General features: G+C 37.3%; 1 protein-coding gene and 1 pseudogene across 1 annotated transcript; both read left to right on the plus strand.

The window, feature by feature from the left end:
* Positions 1-4432: 4432 nt before the first annotated feature.
* On the plus strand, positions 4433-27539 carry LOC132108037 (alpha-2-macroglobulin-like). The gene is made up of 35 exons (XM_059514492.1): positions 4433-4572; positions 8191-8338; positions 8520-8700; positions 8812-8968; positions 12220-12272; positions 12383-12403; positions 12759-12924; positions 13023-13107; positions 13177-13294; positions 13399-13519; positions 13607-13716; positions 13805-13972; positions 14065-14298; positions 14408-14620; positions 14730-14879; positions 15384-15509; positions 15669-15765; positions 18787-18895; positions 20061-20286; positions 20357-20483; positions 20561-20682; positions 20781-20832; positions 20913-20996; positions 21083-21259; positions 21359-21434; positions 21589-21745; positions 21853-21927; positions 22007-22169; positions 22260-22453; positions 22535-22747; positions 22868-22986; positions 23162-23243; positions 23410-23502; positions 23597-23702; positions 27052-27539. Exons 2-35 carry the CDS (start codon positions 8253-8255, stop codon positions 27159-27161), a joined length of 4371 nt encoding a protein of 1456 aa, XP_059370475.1. The 5' UTR covers positions 4433-4572; positions 8191-8252; the 3' UTR covers positions 27162-27539.
* Positions 4434-27976, plus strand: part of LOC132108038 (alpha-2-macroglobulin-like) — a 67065-nt pseudogene continuing 43522 nt past the window's right edge.

Below are 27976 nucleotides of genomic sequence, written 5' to 3' on the forward strand. Positions count from 1 at the left end.
GTGACTTTAATATAGTCCCTGATTTATGGCTAGATAGAAGACCTCAAAGAGGTCCACATTCTGTGTATAATGATACTATATTGAATTTTTGTAAAACTGTCAATGTTGTTGATTATTGGAGGGTATCTAACCCAAACAGCACTCAGTTTACATGGTTTAACTCCTCAGGAAATGGTCAATGTTCGAGATTAGATTATTGGCTTATTTCTTGTGATCTATGTAAAATTGTCACAGAATGTGAAATAACAGCTGCCCCACTTACAGATCACTGTATGGTTACTCTGTCCTTATCAAGTTTTAAGAAACCTGATATTTCTCCTAATATTTGGAAGTTTAATAATGACTTGTTAAAGAATGATAGATTCTATGATGAGGTGTTGACTCTTATTGAGGAGATTGAAAATCTAGACATGTCTAACATAAATAAATAGGAATGGTTTAAATTTAGGGTTAAACAAATAGCAGTTGATATAGGCAAACATTTATCAGTGAGGAGGAAACAGAAACAAAGGGAACTGATTGGAGAAATAAACTCATTGGCAGTTAATACACAAGTAGAATCACCAGAAGATTCTGCAAAATTAAAGTCACTACAATCTCAACTAGATGAATTGTACTCAGAAAAAGCAAATGGCGCTTATATTCGATCAAGGGCGCGGTGGATTGAAAAAGGAGAAAAAAGTTCATCATATTTTTTCGGCCTGGAAAAACAAAGAAAATCAAAGAAAAACATTTGTAAGCTTAAGATTAATGAAACTATAACAGGTGATCAAAAAGAAATTCAAAATGAAATTTTGCTTTTCTATTCTAACCTTTATAAATCAAATTACCAAAAAGCTGACTGTGATTCTTTATTTGCGATTATAAGAGATAAAATATGTAAACTGAATGAAGAAGATAAATCCTTAACTGATGATGAGTTGACTTTAAAAGAAATGGATGTAGCTTTAAAACAGATGAATAATAATAAATCACCAGGTATAGATGGATTAACTACTGAATTCTTAAAACATTTTTGGAAAGATATTCGGAAATTATTATATAATGCATTTTTAGAATGCATTCAGGAAGGAAGCTTATCACCTACTATGAAAACAGGTTTGATAACCTTGCTACCTAAACCCAATAAACCTTTGATATTATTAGATAATTGGAGACCAATAACTTTATTATGTACAGATTATAAATGACTTGCCCTTGTGTATGCTAATCGTCTCAAACAGGTTCTTGGGAAACTGGTAGAGGAGTATCAATCAGCATTCATTAAAGGAAGATATATTCAAAACCATATTAGACTAATCCTGGATATGATAGACTATCAATCATTGATACAATCAGAGAGCTTAATTTTATTTATAGATTTTTTTAAAGCATTCGATACGGTGGAGCATGAATTTATATTTACAACACTTAGAATGTTTGGGTTTGGGGAAGGGTTTTGCAAGGTTATTAAAATGTTTTATAACAATATTTATAGTTATATATCCCTTAATCCAGGTATGACACCCAGAATTGAAATTCTGCGTGGAATTAGACAAGGATGTCCTATCTCTCCAAAATTGTGTATATTATGCACTCAAATGTTATCTTATTTAGTTGTCAACCAGCCCCAGTTAAAAGGAATAACCATTTCTGATTACGAATATCGAATTAGTCAATTTGCTGATGACACAGTAATATTTTTAAAAGATACATCTATAATTAAAAAAGCCCTGAACATTATTTCAGTATTTTCAAGAGCTTCAGGCTTATGCCTAAATTTAAAAAAATGTGAACTTTTTCCTTTGTTTTCATGTAATGAAGATAATATAGAATCCATTCCTGTTAAATCTGAAGTGAAATACTTAGGTTTAATAATGTCTAAGGAAATACAAACGCGAGAATTAGTAAACATTGATGAGAGAATTGACAGTATGAAAAAATCCCTTAATCATTGGCTTATGAGAGATCTGTCTATTATGGGCAGAATCCTCTTGACTAAAGCAGAAGGCATATCTAAACTAATTTACCCATGCTACTCCCTTTATGTTTCTCCTCAACTGATAAAAAAGGTTAACTCTATTGTGTTTAATTTTATATGGAAAAACAAAACTCATTATATTAAAAAATCTCAGATGATTAAAGAATATAAAAATGGAGGTCTAAAAGCCACTGAATTTGAATCAACGGTTGGAGTTCTTAAAATGAATCGGATTAAAATGTATTTAGCACAGCCCAACTCAATGTGGTTTCAGATACCAAAGTATGTATTCAAGGAAATTGGAGGGTTAGAATTTTTGTTGAAATGTGATTTTGAGGTTTCCAAATTGCCAATTAAGCTTTCAAAATTCCACAAACAGGTTTTGTTTTATTGGAAAATGTTATTCACACAAAATTTTACTCCGCATTGTTCTACCTTGTGGAATAACAGAACCATTACAATAAATAGAAAGACAGTATTCAAACAAGAGTGGTATGAGACAAATGTTTTATATGTTATAGACCTTTTAGATGGAACTGGGCAAATTATTCAACATAATTCATTCATGGAGAAGTTTGAAATAAAATGTTCCTTTAGAGAATTGAATACTTTGTGTAAAGCTATCCCTCTTGCTTTAAAACAATTAATACAAAACACTCTTACGTATTCAAGTGTGTCTGTTAAATTGCCTGAGTTAAAGATTGGAGACTTATATATTTGGGACAAAAACTGTAAGAACAAAGTAATAGGGAATGTATTAAAATGTAAATTATTTTCAGACTTCAATATACCTTCAAAATTAAAACAATTTGAAAATGAAATATTTAAAAACAAATTCAGTAATTATCTTAAATGGCCAGTTCTACCTAAAATGAAGGATATTCAGTTTAGGATTATTAATAATGTGTATCCAGCAGCTGAAATATTACGAAAAAGATTCCGTTTTGAGGTAGATCCTTGTGTTTTTTGTTTAGAAGAGCGTGAAACCATTGAACATTTATTTTTCTCTTGTCCAATCACATTAAAGTTCTGGCAGGAACTTTACAGCTGGCTAAATATTGATATCAACACTGGTATTCCATCAATAAATTTGTTTCAGGTTTTGTTTTTTGCCGATGTAGATGGTCTTTCGAAAAATATGTCATTGATGTTAAACATTATTATCACAATGGGTAAATATCATATACATAAAAGTAAGTGGAATAACAGTAAACCCTCTTTAAACTGCTTTAAAAATGAATGTCATAAATACTTAGAATCTTTGAAACTCTTATCCAAAGATAATCATTACCATGAAGATCCGTATAAAACCATGTATGAGTCTCTTTGCTTTTAAGACTGGTAAAAAAAATGTGCCTTTTTTTTTTTTTTTTTTTTTTGCAACCCCCTGAAATGTTTAAAGTATTTTTGTTTTGCTTATTGTTATATATATACACAGTCATTTATGTATGATGGAGATGTGACTGGAATAGTGTATATTTTGTCATATGCAAGTTACTGTTCCCCATTTGATATTGTTCTAATAAAAAAAAAAAAAAACATTCTTCTCTTACATACATCTATATATGTATGTGTGTATATGTATGTGAAAGGAGAATGTATGTGTGTGAGAGTAGAAATATATGTATAAGGAGAATGTATGAGTTTGAAAGCAAAAATATATGTATTTGTAAGGAGAATGTATGTGTGCGTGAAAGCAAAAATATATGCATATGAAAGGAGAATGTAAGTGTGTGTAAGAGTAGAAATGTATGCATGTGTAAGAAGAATGAAAGTGTGTGAAAGAAAAAATATATGTATCTGAAAGGAGAATGTAAGCGTGTGAAAGCAAGAATATATGTATGTGAAAGGAGAATGTAAGCGTGTAAGAGTGCCAGAATAAATTAAGTCTTGCACGGCCCCTCATAGCAGCCTGTAGTTTCTTACAATACCTTGGGAAATGTTGTTATATTTTAGCTCTGCTTTTTAATCATATTAAATTTATGATGCCCATTTTTTTTTATTTTGTGAAAGTGAAGTGAAAGTCATGACATTTGCCAAGTAGCCTATGGTATCTCATACTCGGAACTGGTGCTCTGCATTTAACCCACCCATCCAAGTGCACACACACAGCAGTGAACACACACCCGGAGCAATGGGCAGCTAGCTATATATCCTTCGCACAGGGAACAACTGGGGGTTCAATGCCTTGCTCAAGGGCACTTCAGCCATGGGTATTGAGGGTGGAAGAGAGCGCTGTTCATTCACTCCCACCCCCCCCCCCCCCCCCACTACAACTCCTGCCAGCACCGAGACTCGACCTGTGACATTCGCGTTTTATTTCATATGATTCAATGCAAGAGCCTGCAATAACGCGGTTTGACCAGTGTGGCGTAATTCAGTCATCCCAGATGCAATTCAAGAGAAGGAGACAGCGCTTCAGAGAAGAAAACGCAGCAGAGCGGAACTTGAGACTGCTGAGGGGCGTTTGGATGATTATGTAAACATGTGCTGCGCAATTTCATCTCAATAACATAATAAATACAACAAAAACTGATTGCAGTGTGAAAGCAGCAGTCTAAAACGCATCTGATTACAGCGATCTGGATGTTTGCACGAGCTCTTGCAGTACGGTAAAGTACTCCAGTTAAATCATGTCACGTTTATTATACTGTATCACGTTAGTACTTTACGCAATATATAGTGTTAAATCAAGCAGCTTTAGAGTCAGTGTTGCTTTCATTTAGAATTACAACTTGATTTTCTGTTATAAAGCAGCTCTGCAGTGTGAAGTTAGCTAATGATTAGGGCTGGTCCGAATACTATGGAAGCGTATGGGTAGCGTAATTCAATTTGGGATGTAGTATGCAAAATGACCATGCAATATGTAAAATGACAATGCATTTCTGTATTTACATTTACATTTTCCAATACATTGGTGCAACGTTTGGTGCAAAATGAAAATGAAATTACATAATTTTCATTTGCCATTTCATACACCAGTTTTAATATGTAAAATGAATACTAATTTTAACGCTTTATAAGTTGCAAAATTAAAATGAAAATGTATTACAGAAATGATTAGATATGTATAACATGTTCAAGCAAAAACTGTGGCAAAATTATCATTTAAATGCTATTTTTCTTAAATGCATTAACACTCACAGTCAAGACACTTCGATTGAATTTTCATTCAGTGTCCCGCGATGAATGTAGCAAAATTCAATGTGCACATTGAAAATGCATTCCGAGCCGACCACGTGTCCGCCCCCTTCCGCCATGTGAATCACTGCGTGAACAAGGCGGGGCTTGCAGAAGTTCTGAGACTCAAATCTCAAGAAGAGGATTCAACTGAGAGAACATGGACAAGACAGTTGGTCCGTGTACGTTTTGATCATTTCAGTTTATGGCTTTAATATTTCATTCGCACTGGTGGGCGGAGCTGAAACGCTGCTTTCATCTGATTGGTCGAATCGCTCCACCTTCAACTCGGTCTTTTCATTCTTTCAGGCAGAATAAGAGTCAGTGCGAGTGTGACACTGTAATAATGTCTGAAACCACCGCTCACTGTTAATTAGCATAATATTTGAATCAGATGTAGCTGTATAACTGGCCAGACTTACCTTCTCCTAGCATTTTTAGTCGTGACATTTGAATGGCCCCTTAGACATTTTTTATTTTCTCTATTGAGCGTAAAGTCGTTTACTTGGCTGATTGATCAAATAGCGCGCTTCTGCGTAGACAGGCAACAGAGTGGTGACGTCACGCACTCTAACTGTGCGTTCACACTGCCACCGTAGATAGCGTCAAAGTGGAAGTCAATAATTTTCTATCTGAGCCGGCGTCGAGCAGCGGTGCGGCGCGACTTGGTCATTGAGAGTGTCGAGGAGAGTTGAAATCAGGGCAACTTTATGGTAATGAGTTATGACGCGGTTTCGGAGGCAACAAATCGGAACGTAGAAGTCCACCACTTGAGAAGATTCCAGAGAACGCAGCTCCGACCACTTTAGTTCTCAAGCAAAATAGAGGACATGTTGATTATTGCTGTGGTGGGTTTGCAATAAAAATGATACGTGGAGCAATGTGTCTGAGATTGTTCATGTTCCTGCTGAGTTGCTGGTGCAGTAACGTTATAGGAATAATAATCTAATGATATAATAAATAATAGTACAGTAGTCCCAGTTTACTTTTAAACAAATTTCCCTGCTTATACTTACATAAAAAAAATGTTTATACTTGATTATATTTAAGTAACATTTTCAATGCAGGACTTTTACTTGTATCAGAGAGTATTTTTACAGTGCTTTATACATTATTAGGTAAAGGATCTTAATACTTCGTCCACAACAACATTTAATGAGGATAACTTATAACATTACCCTTATTGTGGTTAGTCTGCACAAGATCAACAAGCTTGTTTGACAATTTTTGACGCTCTCATCTGCGGCGGTGTGAACGCACATTAACAGCACTGTCTCCTGAGATGCCTTCGGCTGCCCGATGTAGGCAGCATAGATGTATCCTTTACTGCCTTTGATATCCCACAATCCTGTGCATTCCAATCTGTAACAGTTAAGACAAAAAAATAAAGATGGTGTCTGAAAGCTGTGGTCGGGGGTCCGTTTTTTTGTGTAAATATTTGTTTTTGGTCAATGTTATATTGCAGTAATTAAATATCCACTTAGTTATCACCAAAGTTCTCTGTATTTTTCTGTAGATCATTAAACCATTACACTGCCTCAGAAGCCTGTCCGAAATCAGTTTCATGAGGTGCCTTCGTGCAAAAATGCTGATGAAAAATGAATCTCAAAATTGAAAATCGAATGCCAACCCACTGAACGCATATTCGAATAATCGAATATTCTGATCCAACCCTGCTAATGATAAAATATTTTTATTAGTGGGAAAAAAAATATTATTTAATTAAAGTGAAAGTAAGGTAAGTTGTGGCCTAGTGGTTAGCCCTAGGGTTGTGGGTTCGAGTCTTGGGCTGGCAATACCACGACTTAGGTATCCTTGAGCAAGGCACTGAACCCCAAACTGTTCCCCTGGCACCGCAGCATAAATGGCCACTGTTCTGTGTGTGTGTTCACTGCTGTGTGTGTGTTCACTGCTGTGTGTGTGCACTTTGGATGGGTTAAATGCAGACTTGGCTGTATGTCACTTTTCACTTTAGTTTGGTTTGCAGAGATCAAAACTTGATCTAGCTCAGGATTGTTTTGATTATCATGTCCCTTTAAGGTATTTTAAGAGTAATTTTGTTGCGAAGGTTATGCTTGAATAAAATAGTTTATCCAAAAATAAAGCATCTCATCCCTTACCTCTATTTTGTTTCATATCTATATGACTTACAAAAGGAGATGTCAGGCAGAATAATGTCATTCAGTGACTTTTTCATATGTCTAACTAAATGGTGAATGAGAGAGTTTATCTGTTTATCATCTCATTTAGTGCCAAATACATTTATTTGTATTAATTAATTGTATAATAATTGTAATTACATAATATGATTTTCAAAAGCTAATTACCTTCATTTATTCATTACAGTAGGCTATGTATAACTCAATATTTTAACCAATTGCAAAAGCTGAATAATCAAATTCTACTGATTAATCAGTGAAATAATCAACGATTAGTCGATTAATCATAATCATTATATTGATCGATTATTAAAATAGTATTTTGTTGCAGCCCTAATCTTGAGTATTATCAGATTTAAAAAAATAAATAAATAATGAGCTGAGGTTTCAGAAGCTATATTAGAAGAGGTCAAAGGATTTGCAGATATGAAGAAACATTTACTCTGAGTGGGTGTAGGGGATTCTTGATCCTTGATTTCAGTATTGTATGTTGACTCTGGAAAGAGCCCTAGGAGTATTTTGTGTGTTTGTGTGTGTGTGTGTGTGTGTGTGTGTAGTTTGTTCAGATGATGATGATATGTTACCATTGAAAAACAATCTAAAATAAAATATAGATATAAATATAAATTTTCTCATATAATGGCAGCATAAATTCATTGTATAACTTTAAGTTGTTTCACTGTAAAATGTTTCTAAATATCTATATTTATAACATAATGTGTCATTTATATTTTGCTGCATAGATAATCATTTTAATATTTACTGTAGCACAGATGTATTTTTCAGGTTTTAGTAGTGCTTATATTGCACAGGTTTTCAAATGTTATTGCCTACATGGTTGAATCATTAATCAAATTATCAATATAAATATTTTTGATGGTCCACCTTTAGCATGCGACTCCTTTATAAGAGACGGCTCAGTTTATGTCAAGACCTGGATATCACTCGTCATCATGGATCTGAACATTAGCCCCTGTTGGAAACAGCTCCTTCTGTTCTCTCTCCTTCTTGTCTGTGTCAATGGACAAATGTCAGGGCCGTAAGTAGTGCTTCTATAAAAAAAAAAATAATAATATATAAATCATCTTGACGCTTTTTCTCATTTAAAAAATGGGCAACTAAATCAACTCATTAACTTTGATGTTTTGCAAAAAAATCCATTTCAGAATAAAAAAAACTTACTACTCAAAATGATTGAATGCCTTATCATATCTTTACAGATCTTTCACAGTGACGTTTCCTGCAGTGATCGAGTCAGGATCTGAGGCCAGACTGTGTGCAAGTCTTCTCAAGCCCAATGAAAGCCTTGTCATGAACATTTATCTGGTTGATGGTGATCAGAGCACTTTACTGCTGCAGGAGAAAGCTGAGGAAGAGTTTCACCGCTGCTTTAACTTCAAGGTCTGCCATCAGCACATTACAATAAATATATTTGTTTCATCATAATTAATCTAGTTTTTTGAGATGGTCTGTTTGCAGAGGTTGTGAATACATGATAATATTTCTCATCAGGCTCCTCTGATAGAAGCAGAATCTGTGCAGAAAATGAAGGTAGAACTTCAAGGAGAGTCTTTAAAGATGTCTGAAGAAAGAAAAGTCATGTTCAGACCTTACCATCCTCTGACCTTTATCCAGACTGATAAACCCATCTATATTCCAGGACAGACAGGTGAGGTGTGAATTGTTCAAAGTTTTAAAAAAGGTGAATGCTGATGTCATCATATGCCCTCCTTGACAAAGTGTCAAATGTGTACGGTGTAAAACGATGCAGTGCTTATAAAAAAAGGTGCCCAAATGCGTGCCTCTTTATTTACGAGCTTCGGACAGTCACTGATATACCGTGCATTGTATAAACAGTCGTTTTAGCTTTTGAGATAAAAAATGTCAAATGTTGATGGAAAACACGCAGGAAGAGTATGTTTTATTCTTATCTTTTTAGTCTCCATAAACGTCCATCCAGGAAAATGTACTCGGTTACTAACGTAACCTCGGTTCTCTCTAGAAGAGCGAACGAGTACTGCGTCTTAGCTAAGACGCTACGGGAAAAGTCTCTTTTCAGGAAATACTGAAGCAAAAAATTATCCTTAATTTTGTATTTTTGTAAAGCGCATTTGCAGCAGTACACAGCCATAGGCGAGACGGCTAACTCGCTCATTGGCTGTTCTGCGGCAACTGCACAGCCTATCGAGCGTAGGCTGATGCAACATCAGACCAATGAGGGCGCTCCATGCCACTTCCCGCCGAAACGGGTGTGGCCCAACCTATAAAAGGAGCTCGAAAAGGCTGACTCACCTGATTTATTTCATCGCCGAAGCGAACCAGAGTGAATCGTACGCACGGCAGAGAACGCAGTACTCGTTCGCTCTTCTAGAGAGAACCGAGGTTACGTTAGTAACCGAGTACGTTCTCTTACGAGAGCTCTCTCGTACTGCGTCTTAGCTAAGACGCTACGGGAACCCTATGTAAAACGCCGTGCGCGCAGGGATCACACACCAATAAACCTGAAGCAACGCCCAGGATTTACAGTGCACAGTCACCCGAGGGACTCACAGAGAGTCCAGGACAGGAAGGGGGAAAGCCCTCCATCCCATATCTAGCAGCATCCGCAGATGCGGCAATATGACATCACACAGCCGAGGCAAGGCCTGACCAATGTGGCAATGCGGGTCTTACGCAATACTGCCCATATAACAGTCGGCAGCGCATAACGCTCACAAACTCAGAGTTCCCCGCAGGGCCCTGATTCGACTATACCGACAGCAGCCTTGCTTGCAGGTTATAGAACCTTATAAATGTAGACGGCGAGGCCCAACCTGCCGCCATACATATATCCTGCAAGGAGATCCCAGTAGACCACGCCCACTACGAGGCGACGCCCCTTGTGGAGTGTGCTCTGACGCCCAATGGGCACTGAAGGCCCCTGGAAGCATAAGCTAATGCTATGGCGTCAACTATCCATCTGGATAGAGTCTGTCTCGAAACAGCCATTCCCTTTGAACGTCCACTGAACGAGACAAACAGCTGCTCAGTCTGTCTGAAGACAGCGGAGCGAGACACATAAGCTCTTAAAACCCTAACAGGGCAAAGAAGACTCGAGTCTCTATCCTCTCCTGACACCGACAGGGCAGACAGGGCAATAACCTGAGCCCGAAACGGCGTGTTGAGGGACTTCGGCACATAACCGTGCCTAGGTTTGAGTATGACCCTTGAGTCATTAGGCCCAAACTCCATGCACAACCGGCTCACCGAGAGCGCGTGCAGGTCACCCACACGCTTCACTGAAGCGAGAGCCAACAAGAATACTGTCTTGAACGACAGATGCTGGAGGCTAATTGATTGGATAGGCTCAAAAGGGGGACCCTTCATGGCCTCCAAAACCGCCGCGAGGTCCCACATAGGGACTGACGGAGGTCTGGGAGGATTCAGCCTCCTAGCTCCTCTAAGGAAGCGGATGACCAAATCGTTCCTTCCTATTGACTGACCGAGCGCTGTTTCAGAAAACGCTGCAATGGCCGCCACATAAACTTTGAGCGTGGATGGGGCTCTGCCCTTATCCAACAGCTCCTGTAGGAAGGAGAGAACCTCCGCCACCTCACAACTAAGGGGTGAACATCCCCGAGCTGTGCACCAGCTGGAGAACACCGACCTCTTCGAGGCATACAGTCGTCGTGTCGACGGAGCTCTGGCCTGAGTGATGGTATTTAGCACTCCCACTGCGAGATCAGCGGGTAACCGTTGAGCGCCCACACATGGAGGGACCACAACTCCGGTTGAGGGTGCCAAATCAAACCCCTGGCCTGCGAGAGGAGGTCCCTCCTCAACGGCACTGGCCACGGGGCGACATCTGCTAACTGCATCAAATCTGGGAACCATGGTTGGTTCTTCCAAAAAGGTGCTACAAGCAGTATTGAACATCTCGTTTCTCTCACCCGTTCTATCACCTGCGGAAGGAGGGAGACGGGAGGGAAAGCATAAAGCGGGCAGCACAGCCATTTCCGTGACAGCGTGCTTTTGTTCTTGGAAAAGAACGCGGGGCAGTGAGCGTTTTCGTGGGACGCGAAGAGGTCCACCTCCGCCCTGCCAAATCTCTCCCACAACAGCCGGACTGTTTGCGGGTGTAAAGACCATTCGCTCGTGGGAACATTGTCTCTGGACAGCCTGTCTGGACCCAGATTCTGTAGCCCAGGCACATGAACTGCCCTCAGCGAGCGCAAGTTGCGCTGAGCCCAAACCAGGAGGCGTTCCGCCAGCCTGTACAGGTTTCGGGACCCGAGACCGCCCTGGCGATTTATGTAGGACACCACAGACATGTTGTCCGAACGGACTAAGACGTGGTGGCCCTTGATTTGGGGACAAAAGCGCGTCAGCGCGTTCTCCACTGCCAGCATTTCCAGACAGTTGATATGATGGAGCTTTTCCCGTTCTGACCACAGGCCAAAGGACGGTCTGCCCTCGAGCAGCGCTCCCCATCCCGAAGTGGAGGCGTCCGTTGACACCATCTTCACATTCGAGGAAGTCCCCAGGCTTACACCTGATTGGTACCAGCCGTTTGCTGTCCAGGGTTTCAGGGCTGTGACGCAGCCCTGATCGACCTTGAGACGCAGTCGGCCAGATACCCACGCTCCGCGCGGTACCCGCGCTTTCAACCAGAGCTGCAGGGGGCGCATGCGGATAATTTTTTGCTTCAGTATTTCGTGAAAAGAGACTTTTCCCGTAGCGTCTTAGCTAAGACGCAGTACGAGAGAGCTCTCGTAAGAGAACCTGATAGTACAGTCTGCAATAAAACGAGGTTCAATAAGATTCAATTCAGGACAAACTGGATTGTGCAATCAGGATTAGCAGTCCATTAGATCTGAAATATTGGTTATCACAATAAAAAACATTATAATTATGTTTGTCACACATTTTTGTTTTTCACAGTGAATTTTAGAGTTGTTACCATGGATAAAAACTTTTCACCGCTTGATCAGAAGGTCGTGTTTTATTTATCTCATATTTTTAAATATGTTCAACACACAAACATGTTGGCTTTTAGTCATGTAAGTTCTACAAATTATTTAATTACACTTTGCTTTTCTTACAGTATAGTACAGTGATACTTGAGGTAAGAACACAAAACCTCCTTCTGTATTCATGACAAGCACAACACTGACTTTTATTTTTGCAGTTATTGTGTTTTCCGTAATTATCAATGTTGCCAAGTATTTTAACACTGTTGTGGGTTGTTTTTCTTTTTTGCGGGTTTAAGTGACACCAATACCTGACATAAAATAAAAAAAATTTGGCATGTGAATTTAACCCAGCCAAAAAAAATTATTTTATTTTTTAAAAATTATAATAATAATTTTAGTTTTATTGTGAAAACCTGGCTACCCTGGTAATTATGTATTTGTTATTTTTTGGGCAGAATATGTGTACTTGGCTGTTACTAACTTCACTTTGTGTTTGGTATTAAATAGGACTGTAAAGGTAACAGAATTGGTCAATGGACAAATGTTTCTTCAACAAGGTGGATTCTGCAGCGTTCTTATGAATTAAACCCGGAAGGCTGTCAAGGCATGTACGAACTGAAGGCTTACATTGGTGACAGGATGATCTCACATGATTTTGAGGTGAAAAAATATGGTAAGTCATAACAAATGATTTGCAGTATTTGCATGGGACAAGTTTCATAAAAAAATCATAATGCGATTAATAATAACTATAACTTTCGTCCTCTGTAGTTTTGCCTAAGTTTGAAGTTACTGTGACAGCACCGAAGACAGTGAGTATAGATGATGAGTCAATGGCAGTTGAAGTTTGTGCAAAGTAAGTAGCATCTTTACTTAAACATATTAAAAGCATAAAGTCCATCTTTGACTTGTACATGTTTTACAGATACACATATGGGCATCCTTTATCTGGTAAATCATGGGTGAAAGTGTGTCGTGATATTCAACGCTTCTCTTACTGGGGTGATATACACAGTCCAATATGTGTGAATGAAACCACTGAGGTTTGTCAGTGCAGTACCAAAAGTGGCATGTGACATTTATTTCTTAAATCCAGATTATTAAGTCACTCTAAAGTATTGTGTTTGTGTTCATTCATTTCCATTAGATGAAAAGGACAGGCTGTGCCATCCATACCTTAGATCTATCCGCCTTTTTAAATTCAACATATGAGGATCAGATGAAAAATTATCTTCATGTTGAAGCAACAGTGACAGAAGAAGGAACAGGTGAACTATTAATTACTGAAATGAGTTTTAAAATCTGATTTCATTAAAATGCAAGTTTCACACTCACCATCTATTTGTATTTCACAGAGATCACCATGACAAAATCTGGAACTATTTCTCTCACTTATGAAATCGGCAAATGCACACTTACTGACCTACCCAAAACATATGAACATGGATCAGTTATAGAAGGAAAAGTAAGTCTAAAATCAGGTTGTCTCCGTTTAACAGCATTAATTGATATGTACAGAATTATTTATTCCTTCAAAACCTTATTTTTTACAGATCAAACTCTCAAATTTCAAAGGCGCACCAATACAAAACAAAGTGGTTTATCTTTTGGAGGGAACCTGGCCCTCAAAACTGCTCCTAAATCTCACTACAGACAGTGATGGACTGGCCAGCTTCTCTCTTAATACATCTAGTCTTCCTAAAGAAGACATTACTCTGATGGTATGACAGTTGCTGCTCATCCAACAAGTGTTTGATCAGTTAATGTTTTCATTACATGAAAATATTGGCACATTCTTTTTCTTTTTTTCCAGGCAAGTGTGTATCCAACATTTCATTATCATGATTACAAAACACCATACTTCTCTACGGACAGAAAAACAGTTAATCTTTTCCGGCCTGCCACTCCATATACCCCATCATTAAGTGAACTGATTATAGAAAATATTGAGCAACCATTAAAGTGTGATGCTGAGTTTACAGTGACCATCAAGTATTATTTTATTGGAGAGACTGCTAAAGACTTCAAAACTGACATTGTCTATATGGTGAGAATGTGCAGTATGTTCATTGATACACTGTTGAAATCATTGTTTGTTAACAGTATTAACTGGCTGCACTGGTCAGTTTGTCATTGGAGTGTCATCTATCTGTCAGGTCTTGTCCAGAGGAGTGATCGTTCATCATGGATATGAGAAGGTTGAAGTCAAGTCTTCTAATGGAGCAGCAAGTGGTACAATGTCATTCAAACTGTCTGTTGGTGCAGATCTAGCTCCTGCAGTGCAGATTCTGGCCTACTATGTTCTGCCCAGTGAAAATGTTGTTGCTCATAGCACAAAATATGACATTGAAAAGTGTTTCAAAAACAAGGTATACATTTTTTTTTTTAAAGCACCCTGAAAAAAAATCTGCCTATTTACACAATCACGGTCATTCTGATTTAATACTGAAATGACTCACTCTACGGTTGTCATCACAGGTTTCTCTGCAGTTTTCTCCTGCTAGAGCAGTTCCTGGTGAGAAAAACACTCTCCAGCTCTCAGCTCAGCCTGGTTCACTGTGCGGCCTCAGTGCTGTCGATCAGAGCGTCCTGATCCTGAAGCCAGGAAAACATCTGGATACAGACAAGGTGTAAAGGCTTTACGATGCTATTGTCTACTATGTTCATCATCATTGTTTAAGGGTTTAAATTTTGATGCAAAATAAAGTGCATCCATTTCATCATAAAAAGTACTCCACATGGCTCCAGTGGGTTAACAAAGGCGTTCTGAAGGGAATTGATGCATTTGTATAAGAAAAATATCCATATTTACAACTTTATAAACCATAATTTCTAGCTTCTGCTGTTGTAAATGTGTTCAAAAAAAGAGTGGCGTTTTAGCGGATGATGTAGGTAAACACCAGAATGTGGAAGAACAGAGCAGAGCACAAAACAAAACACCGGTCACGGAATAGAAGATGGAGAATTTCGTTATAGGCCAAGAGATGACTGTTTTTCTTCTGCTATAATTAAAAACTAGACTAGCAGAGAGACTAGAATATTCTGGAATGCCACTCTCTCGTGAACATGTGTACAACAGTTAGTAGACTCTAGAGATGATGGTTATTTATTGTGGATGTGCTCTCATCACAGATCTTCAATATGCTGCCAGTACAATCAGTATCAGATTATCCTTACAGCGTTAAAGATAAGAAGGAGTGTCTGGGATGGCCGGTTGTGAATCCCCTTCAAGCTGTACTGACAGACCATGCCTTAAAGGTAACAAATGGATTAATATGTGTAACTGCAGTAGATTAGGTGAGTAACTACATGCATAAATATATCAATGCATGTGCTTAAAATTCCTCTTAATCTGAGAGCTACAACTATTTTTTATTTATTTTTTTCTGTTACATGTGATTCATCATTGTTGGATAGAGTGTGGGTCTGAAAATGGCAACAAATTTGGCTTTGCGAGTCTCTCTGTGTCTAACATATTTGGACACTGATTATAATTCAGGTAATATTTGTTACTGTATATATGTATGAGTTCATTCAGACATACATTTGCTCTCAATAATTTAATATGACTGGAATTCACCATTATTAAGCCCTTTTTCACTGCAAGAGCACATATGTATGGCTCTTTATTTGTTTTGTGATAATTGTGACAGTTGTCTGATCTGTAAAATCAGAAGTTTTCAAAATTTGTGACATCAAGGAACTGCTCGAAAGAGCTGCACCACCCAAATTGTAAAGGCCCATTTATTATGTGAGAAAAGTGTAAATGTATGAAGATAACATGTTTAAGTTTAGTTTACTGGCTTTTATATTCTTATTTTACTTATTATTATACTTTTGATTACAAATTACAGTGTATCTGTTTCTACACACTATTTTATGAGGGGCCGTACAAGCCATAATTCATTCTGGGACTCTCACACACATACATTCTCCATTCACATGCATATATTCTTGCTTTCACACACTAACATTCTCTTTTCACATACATAAAATTCTACTCTCTCTCACACACATATATTCTCCTTACACATACATACATTTCTACTCTCACACACATATATTCTCCTTTTACATACATATATTTTTACCTTTTTTGGTATCCATTATTTCCTGTTTAAGCAGGAAGTCACTCTCAGACCAGGAAATACATGTGCAAGACTCAGCTCTTCCTCACAATTTTACAGTTGTGCTATTCAAAGTCATCCTGTTTTCTTTTCAAGTACATATTTTAAGTTTTTAACTTTAAAATATCGTTATTTAACCTATGTGTTCTACAGATCTGTGTATAAGTGTTAAGACACTGATGGTATTAACAGGGCTTTAGGCTAAGGAAATGTACTACTGGTCCGGTTTGGTCAGTGGTTTGAATTTCTTTACTTGCCCTGACAAAATTTTCACAGTACTTGCCACAATCAATCAATCAATCAATAAATTAGAATTATTGTTTTCATTGTTGACTCCAACATTGTATTGTAATAAATAATAACCATTTTGCACAGATAGGTACAATAGTTCAAAGATAAAACTGAAATGAACCATGCTTTTTCAGGTCTTTCAGGTAGGTCTAACTATTCCAGTTAAGGATGCACTGATCAGGATTTTATTTATTTTACAATCAAATGAGCCGATTCTCATTCTTGTTGCCAATTTATTCTTTTTTTTTCTTTTTTTACATTTATTAAATGTTTATTTTGCTCTGTTACTGGCCAAACTAACCTTGAAAAAACTAACAAACAAAAATATATGCAACATGAAGCAAGTGCACAAAACAAAAACATCAGATGGGCTGAATGAATATTTTATTATTACTATTTATTATTATTAGTTTTATTACCTTAATTATATGTGTTTCTGCACTATGTTTGTACTTTCTGTACTGGAAGCTCCTGATAAAATTAATTAATAAAATTTATTCTGTGTGTAAACACTTGGCAATAAAGCTCTTTCTGATTCTGATGAAAATGCAAATTCAATCTCTGACAGCGGGTGTTGCTTATAGAACACTAGTCTAGCACTGAGTTATTGCTGCATGCAGAGCTGCGCTAATTAACACTCCTTTAATGTGTATTTAACAAATAAGAGGTGTATTGTATTTAAGAGTAAAAAGAAAATGCCATCTAAACTTTTCTGAAGACAGTCAGTTCTCCTCAGAAATACATCCATATTAACCTCACCCTAATTACATAATTATGATTTGAAATAATATAAAGATATCACTGTCCCTAACTTGCAACCTCCCATTTAATTCACTTCCTAAATTAAGTGAAAAAATAATTAAAAAAATAAAACACTTGGACGCTTAATTATAGTAAATCTATCTGGTAACACGACTGAGGCTGAGCCCGTGTCCTCAATCACAATTCGCTCAAAGGACGAGGCCATGTAACAATGATAATATTTATTTATTTATTTTTAAACCCAGATAGCTTGCTGAAATACTTCTGCGGCTGCCTCATCTACCTCAGCCATGCTGATCAAGACCTGTCCCGGTGACCCTGTTTCAACTAAACGTATTCCGTTTCATCTAAACGCCTTACGTTTCCACGATACTCCTTCTGTTTCCACTATACTCTCTCTGTTTCCACTATACTCTCTCTCTCGCATATACAAATTCTTCTCTTACATACATACATTATATACATGTATGTGTGCATATGTATGTATGTGAAAGGAGAATTTATGTGTGTGTGAGAGTAGAAATATATGTATGTGTAAGGAGAATGTATGTGTGTGAATGCAAGAATATATGTATTTGTACGGAGAATGTATGTGTGTGAATCCAAGAATATATAAATGTGAAAGGAGAATGTAAGTGTGTGAATGCAATTGGACTATAACCTAAGTATAAGTCGCATCAGTCCAAAAATACGTCATTACGAGGGAAAAAAACATATAAGTCGCACTGGACTATAAGTCGCATTTATTTATAACCAAGAGAAAAAAATTACCGTCTACAGTCGCGAGAGGGCGCTCTATGCTGCTCAGTGTAGATTACAGGAGCACTGGGCAGTATAGAGCGCCCTCTCGCGACTGTAGACAGTAATGTTTTCTCTTGTTTCATTTCTCTTGATTCATGTCAAATTAATTTTGATAAATAAGTCACACCTGACAATAAGTCGCATGACCAGCCAAACTATGAAAAAAAGTGTGAATTATAGTCCAGAAAATGCAGTATGTGAAAGGAGAATGTAAGTGTGAGAGTGCCAGAATGAATTATGGCTTGGATGGCCCCTCATACTATTTGATATGTTAGAATACAAACATAGTTTTTTTCTTTTTTTTACACTTTTTTCATTTACATTTTTGTTCGATTCAACTTCTTTATGTATAAATTATTAATAGGCCCCATGATTTAAAAAAGCAGATTTACAGTATAAACAATAAAAGGGAAAATGGTGTCTTTGTAAAATAACATATTGTAGGGTTTAATGTTGTGAACACAGAATATAGTTTAGATATTTCAGAAAGTATATAATGTGATTGCTACATGTCCTGATTCAAGTGTCACATCTTTACCTGTGCTTTATTTCAGTTGATAATTCTGAAATGGATTGGAATATGAATGAGGGAGACTCTTCAGTTGAAGTGACAGTTCGTACTGTCTTTCCTGAAACATGGATTTGGCAACTTGCTGCAATTGGGTTAGTGACAATATTGTCAACTGTCAACATAATTTAATATCATATTAAAACCCACAATAACTGTAATGCTTCTCTTGGCACTGCACATCCAATGAGTTTTTGTTACACTGTAAAAAATGTAATGAGCTAATTACTTTAAAAAATTTAAGGTAACAATGTTACACATAATATTTTTAAGTATTTTTTCAGACTTTGATTTTTTTTAATGGAATCTAACTGAATAAATAATTTGAAATCTCCTAAATTAATTAATCTATGACACAATGAATTTAATACAGTTAGGGAAATGTTTTCATTTATTTTAAGTTTATTCTGAAAAAAAGTCTGTGATTTTGAGTGAGGTCTGTTTGTATTTTGTTATTTTATACATTTACAATACTGCATACAGCAAAACAGCTCAAGCAGGAAAATACTTGAGAAATACTGGAAAAGTACTGCACTAGCACTAGCAAAGCTACTGCTCATTAAACAAGGATTGATGTCTTAGAGGAGTATTATCCATAACCATAAGCTCTACTCTTCTGCACAGTGGTAACGATTGCACTGTGCAATGGAAACTTCAATGTAACAGAAACTCTTACAATTGTCAAACATAACTGAACATTAAACAATAATAGATCCTTCCCTTCACTCAAAAACATAAAATAGCATTTAATTTCTAAATTTACTCTCCATATCCAGCCATATGCAAAGCATGCTGGGAACTAACAATCACCTAATTGAGCTAATTCTCTTAAAATAAATAAATGTATGCATTTAGCAGACGCTTTTATCCAAACCGACTTACAGTGCACAAATAGGTAGGTTTTATTAGTAAAAAGTCTTCAACATTTTCTATACAACACTGAATCACAATTTCTTTAATCAAATCCACACATTATTTTAAATTATCACCTTAATTTTTTTTTATGAAAATTACAAGACCGATGATTATTTTTTACAGTCTAAGAATATATAAATTCACGTGTAAACGAATGTGTGAATTGGACTGTTTCAGATTCATATAAACAGAACTTTCATTAGATTCATTCAGATTGATGAAAATTAGACAAACTAGAGACCTACTGTGAATCAGATTAACAGTGTTTTATATATGTGCTGAATGTTGTAAAAGCAAAACAGCATATTAAAAGGCCAATCAAATACTCGTGTAATATCAACACAGAGACTCTGGATCAGCTCAGGTTCCTGTGACAGTTCCTGACACCATCACCTCTTGGGAGACGGAGGCCTTCTGTCTGTCCTCCGAAGGTCTGGGTCTGGCTCCTCCTGCTCAACTGACAGTTTTCCAGCCCTTCTTCCTGGAGCTCTCTCTGCCTTACTCCATCATCCGTGGGGAGATCTTTGAGCTGAAGGCTACTGTCTTTAACTATCTGTCCAAGTGCATCATGGTGAGACTTCAGACTCAGTCTTATCCAATCATATCAAATATGCCACTAATCATGTGTGTTTGATTGACAGGTTAAAGTGACTCCAGCTCCTTCCTCAGACTACACTCTCAAAGCCTCCTCTGAGGAACAGTATTCTTCCTGTCTGTGTGCTAATGGAAGAAAAACCTTTAAATGGATCCTCACTCCTTCTGTTCTTGGTGAGTTTTCCAGTCTGAATCATTGTTTCTCTGTGTTTGTGTATGTTTGTATCTTCACAACATGTCTTGTGTTGTAGGAGTCTTGAATATTACAGTCAGTGCAGAGGCTGAGTCGTCCCAGACTGTGTGTGACAATGAGATTGTGAGCGTGCCAGAGAGAGGACGCATTGACACAGTCACACGAAGTCTGCTTGTACAGGTCAGCGCACGTCAAACAGCTCTCAGACGTCATTTCTCCATGATCCTAATGCTGCTCATGTCAGTATAATGTGTTGATGTTACTGTTTTATGCTGCAGGCTGAAGGAACTGAGAAGACAGAGACCTACAGCTGGTTACTGTGTCCAAAGGGTTTGTCTGCAGACAATATTTAGCATTATAGTGTTTCTCTGCTGATCACTGATATGTGTTTCTGTCTCTCTGGTTCATAGGCGACAGTCTCACAGAGGAAGTGGATCTGAATCTTCCTAAAGATGTTATAGAGGGATCAGCCAGATCTACTGTTTCAGTCATTGGTAACATTGACATACACAAGCAGAAATGAGGAGTTTGAGTCTGTGATTCTAAAATGTAATCAGTTTCATTGGTGTTTGGTTTTTAGGGGACATACTGGGTCGTGCACTGACAAATCTTCACGGATTACTACGGATGCCGTATGGCTGTGGAGAACAAAACATGGCTATTCTTTCTCCCAATATTTACATTCTGCAGTATCTGGAAAACACAGAGCAGCTCACTTCAGCCATCAGAGACAGAGCCACTGGCTTCCTTAAGAGTGGTGAGAGAAATTAGTCAGGTCAAGAAAATAAGTCTAGACACTTTTGACGTCAGACACACTTAATCAACCTAAACATTTAATAACTATCAAACTTAACAGGATACCAGAGACAACTGAACTACAGACATACTAGTGGTGGATACAGCACATTTGGACATGGAGATGAGAATACATGGTAAATATTTGTAACCTTTTACTCGCACTTTTTTCTAAATAGTTACAAAGTTAAAATAGTAAGCAGATAGGTGGTATTTTTAATATTTTATGTACAGATTTAATCAACTCAAACAACTAATGATATTATTTAATTTAAAACTTTAAAACACCAGGTTGACTGCCTTTGTCCTGAGGTCTTTTGGCAAAGCACAGAAATACATTTTTATTGATCCACAAATTATTCAGAGTGCAAAGGAATGGTTAATAAGCAGACGGGATTCAGACGGCTGTTTTATCCAACAGGGAAGACTGTTCAACAACAGAATGAAGGTGTGCTATTGGTCACTAAACATTATCACAGAAACAATCAATTATCACAATTATCACAAGTAAAACAAAAATTTTTTATTTAATGTTCCTCTAATATAAAATTGCAGGGTGGAGTGAATGATGATGTGACTATCACAGCCTACATTACTGCCTCACTACTTGAACTAGAAACTCCAGTCACAGTAAGTTCATCTACAGGAAACACAGTATAATCTCATAGTAAAATTACTCACAGCTGCTGTTTCTCTGTTTTTGTCTCAGGACCCTGTCGTCAGTAAAGGTTTGTCCTGCTTGAAGTCCGTCATTGAGGATGTCAAAAACACTTACACCACTGCTCTGCTCGCCTACACCTTCAGTCTGGCTAAAGACACAGACACTCGACAGCAGCTTTTCAAGAAACTGGAGGATGTTGCTATTTCAGAGGGTAAGAGATTTGTTATATATATGTGTGTGTGTACATTTTTTTTCTTTTTTTTTTGAGTTACCATGTCTCTTTTGTCCATGTGTCCTAAAGGGTCTCATCTCCACTGGTCTCAGTCTGCATCTGCTGATGACTCTGATTCTCTGGCAGTGGAGATCAGCTCATATGTGCTGCTAGCTGTTCTCTCTGCTGATTCACTCACTACAGCTGATCTGGGCTTTGCTAACAGGATTGTCAGCTGGCTTGTGAAGCAGCAGAATGCCTATGGAGGATTCTCCTCCACACAGGTGACTCAAGCTACTCAAATCAAACACTTGATTGCTGAATAATGGGTAAAAGACACATTACTGAACACATTTATTTCTCAGGACACAGTGGTGGCTCTTCAGGCTCTGTCTTTGTACGCTACCAAAGTGTTCAGCTCTGACGGCTCCAGCACAGTGACTGTACAGTCAGCAGCAGACACTCACCACTTTGATGTCAATCAGGACAATAAGTTACTGTACCAGGAGAAGCAGCTGCAGGACGTCCCAGCCAATTACAGCATTGAAGTGAAGGGCTCAGCCTGTGTGTCTGTGCAGGTCTGTAGTATATTCAGCTTCATTGACTCAATCTCTCTCTTTTCTTTCTTAGCATTTTGCTGCTGTTCTGTTGTGATATGATTCTTTTTTTTTTTTTTTTTTTCATGTTGACTCTCTCAGGTCGCTCAGTTCTACAACATCCCCACTCCTACTGAAGCTAAAACACTAAGCATTGATGCAAAGATTGAGGGAGATTCCAAAGCACTGGGACAAAATTTCCTTTTGAACTTCACTGTCAAGTAAAAACAGATTTAGATTTTTTCATAGCTACTGTTTCTTTTATTATATATAGATACCTCTTTATTTAATGCCAAAAAAATTTGACACTCTTAGTTTTAAAAGTCTAGAATTGCTTGGATAAAATTTAAATCATAATAAGCATTAAATCAGGGCAGTACATTTATCTTTTTTAAGATATCATGGTCCCCAGGAGACGACTAACATGCTCATTGTGGATATTAAACTTTTATCAGGATTCACAGCTGACACATCATCGGTAAGTTTAGGTGTATAAAGTTATTGTGCATTAAGAAGACACACATTTTTTACACATTTTTACTACTGTTTTTTTTTTTTCATGTTAGCTTTACTTTGCAAAAACTGAAAAAACACCTTGTCATCATCAGCATTTTTTCATATTAGTAATTCTATTTTCCCTATAGCTTACAACGTCAATTAGTTCGGCAGTCCTTGCTCAGAACTATGTGGAGCGGGTTGACACAAAAGAAGACCATGTCATAGTTTATTTAACAGAGGTAAGTAAATAATAACATTTATATAATTAACATGTATTCAATAATTTCCATGACTGGTACTGTATATATGTATTTTTTGTTTATCCTCCTGCAGATTCCAAAACATATTTCTATGAATTACAAGATGCAAATGAAACAGGTTCTTCCAGTGAAGAATCTCAAGCCAGCAGTGGTCAAAGTGTATGATTACTACCAAACAAGTAAGATTTTATTTTAACATTCAGAAAAATGTAAAGGTGATGGTGTGCAGTTTATTGCAATTTTTATTAGATAAATAACAAAACGTTTAATTCACAAACTTTTTGTTTTTATTAATATTTTATCTTGTTTTTTGTATGTTGTTGACACAAAGCCATGCTGTATTTTTTTGCCATCAATTGGCGTCCTCAATTCATTAATCATATTACTCACTATTGTCTAATTAAAGGTCATAGTAACCACTAACAAATGTTACAACTATTTTCATGATAGATGTATTGCATTTTCTAGTATATATATATATATATATATATATATATATATATATATATATATATATATATATATATATATATATATATATATATATAAACGCATGCATATAGAGTCGGGTCCATATATATTTGGACACTGACACAATTTTCTTAATTTTTGCTCTGTATGCTATCAGAATAGAACTAAAATGAAACAATCAAGATTTTATTGAAGTGCAGACTTTGAGCTTTCAATCAAAGGGTTGAACAAAAACATCAAATGCTTAGGAATTACAACCATTTTAATACACAAATGTAATTGGACAAACAAATATAATCATAAATAAAATGTAAAAAAAAATATATATATATATATTTTGTTGAGAATCCTTTGCTTAAAGGTACAGGTTGTAGGACCTGCCATGAGAGGGCGCAATATCAAAACCATAACAATCGCGTGGAATGATGGAATGTGTTGTTTTCTATCAAGCCGCTGACGGCCATCAATCAGACGGAAAGATAAATCATGGATTTAACGCGAGTTCAACGATTTGCGTGAGTAGATTACATACAAAGTCAGTGCAAAGACGCGATCAGACGATGGATCAGACGCGTCCTCGCGTGGGTCTAGAGATGCGATACCCTGCGTTTGGCGTATATGCCCCATAAAACTAATCTTGTTGATCGTTATAATAGCATATGTTTTGTGTAAAGATACGAATCAAAACAACTCACCTGTCGAGTAAAACACAAGCGAGATCGGCATCTCTTTCTAGTTGAAGTTTGTTGCGAAGCTACTTCCACATTTGTCCACGAAAACAGTTGTCATGTGGTTTCTACGTCAGTAAAGGCGGTAACAAAGGGTAACTAACGTCATTGACAGGTGACTACACTGTCCCGTGTCACTGTTCAGAATGGGAATTTTCTCATGATTTACAAGTAGTTGAAAACATTAGAGATATTGTTGATAACTTCAGTTGGTGTTTGTTTGTGGGTCTTTATGCCTTTAGTTTTGTCTTCAGCAAGTGAAAGGCATGCTTGATTGGGTTGACATCAGGAGATTTACTTGGCCATTGCAGAATATTTCACTTTTTTACCTTAAAAAACTCCTGGGATGCATTTGCTGTATGTTTTGGATCATCATCCATTTGTTCTATGAATGTCACAGTGTCTGGTCTGTCTATCCCTGGGTGTCCACTAGTGGTCTCACTTCCCCATATAGTCACCCCACTGCAGGTACTACATTTCCCACAAGCCTTTGTCTGGATTCATCACTGTTAATTGCACACCTGTTAATTGCACTCAGCTGTTCCCACTTTCATCGTTTTCACCTGTCCATATATACCCTTGTCTGTTTCTATCATTTTCATGGAGTCCTTGGTCTATGGCTACGTTCACACTGCAGGGCTTAATGCTCAATTCTGATTTTTTTGAAAAAAATCGATTTTTCTGCAAGGCCGTTCACATTTCCAATTAAATGCGACCTTTTGTGATCTCCTGTGTGAATGTGAAATGACCCAGAAGTGATCCGCATGCGCAGAAGAGTACTCAACGGCCAACGACGTCACTCGTTGTTTGCGGAAGTAGCTAAACATGGTTGTCATAACAACAGTGTAGTCAACAACGGAGCTCGTTTAGCAATATTAAAGTTATTTAAGAAGCATCGTCCGCCATGGTTGTTGTTTATCTTCTCATTCCCTTACTTCAACGCAGAATTATGACGTTTGTAGCGTATCAATGACGTACGGGTCGGATACATGTGACCTGGCCGTTCAGACGGAGGTCACATTTCAAAAGATCGGATTCGTATCGGATTTAGGACCACATACCCAAGTGGCCTGGGTCGCATTTGAAAAGATCGGATCTGTGTCGTTCAGACTGTCATGAAAAGATCAGATACAGGTCGCATAGGGGCAAAAAAATCGGAATTGGGTCATTTTAGCCTGCAGTGTGAACGTAGCCTAAGTCACCCTGCTTTTCTGTGTTCCTATTGTTTGTCGTGTTTCTTGTTTTGGACTGCTTTTCTGGATATTGACCTTTTGCCTGACTGGATTTTGATTCTTGGATTCCCCTAATAAAACACTGCATCTGGATCTCTCTGTTTGTGTTTGCGTTCGTGACAATGAAGCACTGCCCAATCAACTTTGCTGCATTTGTCTAAATCTGGGCAGACAGTATATCCCTTTACACTTTAGTATTCTTCTGGCTGCTTCTGTCCTCTTCGTGCATGCTCATGCCAGCACACTGCTCCACCATGTTTCACTGATGATGTTGTTTGCTTTGGATCATGAGCTGTTCCAAGCCTTCTCCATTCTTTTTTCTTCCTGTTATTCTGGTACAAGTTAATAGTTCTTAATTTCAGCCGTCCAAAGGATGATTTTCGAGAAGTTGGGATTTTTTGGAAGGGTTTTTTTTTTTTTTGACAAGTCTAATTCTGGCCTTGTTTGCACCTTGTGGTTAGCCCGCTGTATTTTTATCTGGTGAAGTCTTCTCTTAAGCATGTACCAAACTGTTGATTTGGCCTCTCTCTGGTGGATTTGTTTTGTTTTTGCAGCCTGACAATTGTCTGTCTCACCTGCATGGGGAGCTATTTGTCTGCATGATGGAAAGGCAAATGGCACACTTAAAATCATTTACAGACCTTTTACCTGGTTACCTGATGTATAAATAACTAAGAAATAGTCCACATCTGTCTGTGAAATAGCTTTTGAGTAAACTGTCCAATTACTTAAGCTCCCTTGTAAAAAACGAGGAGGTACATATTAAAGAGCTGTAATTACTTAACCTTTACTTCACTTTACTTTCACTACAGTTGTGATGAGAATACCCTCAAATTAAAGCACCGGGAGTACACTTTAAGCCCACATTTGTTATATAACTGTAACTTGAATATGTTTTGGTCAACAGCTAGAATAATAAAAATTGTGCCTGTGTACAAAATATTTATGGACCTGACTGTTTCTACATACATACACTATGTTTAATGAAAAAATGTTACAACTATGCATGTAAAGATTTACTACAGTGAGCAACTGTACAATGAACCAGACCAGAGCCTTCTATTAACTTGTGTCTTGATATTACCTTCTTTCTTTAGGTGATCAGTCGGAGACCGAGTACTCTTTCAACCAAGTGTGTAACTTTGGGTCTACCATTGGGGGGTTTAAACTCGCAGCATATTTATTAATTTATGTATTTCTTGAATAATTTTCTTGTGTAAAAGGTACCGTTCCTGTATTAGAAATACATTGTGATACTTTTACTGATTTAGGCTACTTAACATAAACGCAGCTATTCACTTGACTATTTATACCATAACCTGACTGTTTATGGCATGCCTTCCACTGTCAATAAGGTCAAGCATTTCAGTCCTACAGCTCATAGTATAATGACACAGAATACAAAATGTCTTTAATACTGTCTGAGTAGTTATTCTTAGTGGCATTGTTTGATTTCATTTGTAATTTTTATGTATTCTTTTATATGTGTACTCAGTAGCAGCAGCCCACTCACAATTTGTCATTTGTTCTTATCTTTTAAAATAACTTGTTTGAACTTATTATGGAAAATAAAGATTTTAAAGATGTTGCATGCATAAGGAGTCTGACAACAGCCTGCACTCCACATAGAGATCTTATCTCACCATCATCGAGTGTTGGTGGGGCAATGAGTGTTGGGTTGGTTGATTCAAGGTCCTGGACCTCTCTTTAGCATTAAGAGACCCCCATTGTGCCAAAAAAACCTTGGTTTTTCAATAAAGCTATAATAATTGAAACATGAAACTATTGAAAATGAAAATTACGTGAAAAGTGTGGTTTCTGTATTAAATTTAGAGCTGCTCACATATTTATTTTAATGTGATTTTACAGCATTGCACATTAGAACCAATCACACGTGATTCTATTGAGTTTATGAACACAATGGCCTATCAGAGGTGCTCAGATTAGTCATTGCGGAAATCTCAGTTTTGTTCAGTGCGCGCATCCTAAATTCGAATTCATCATAAGCAACAAAGTGCACGT

This window comes from Carassius carassius, chromosome 28, assembly GCF_963082965.1.
Source record: "Carassius carassius chromosome 28, fCarCar2.1, whole genome shotgun sequence".
Lineage (NCBI taxonomy): Eukaryota > Metazoa > Chordata > Actinopteri > Cypriniformes > Cyprinidae > Carassius > Carassius carassius.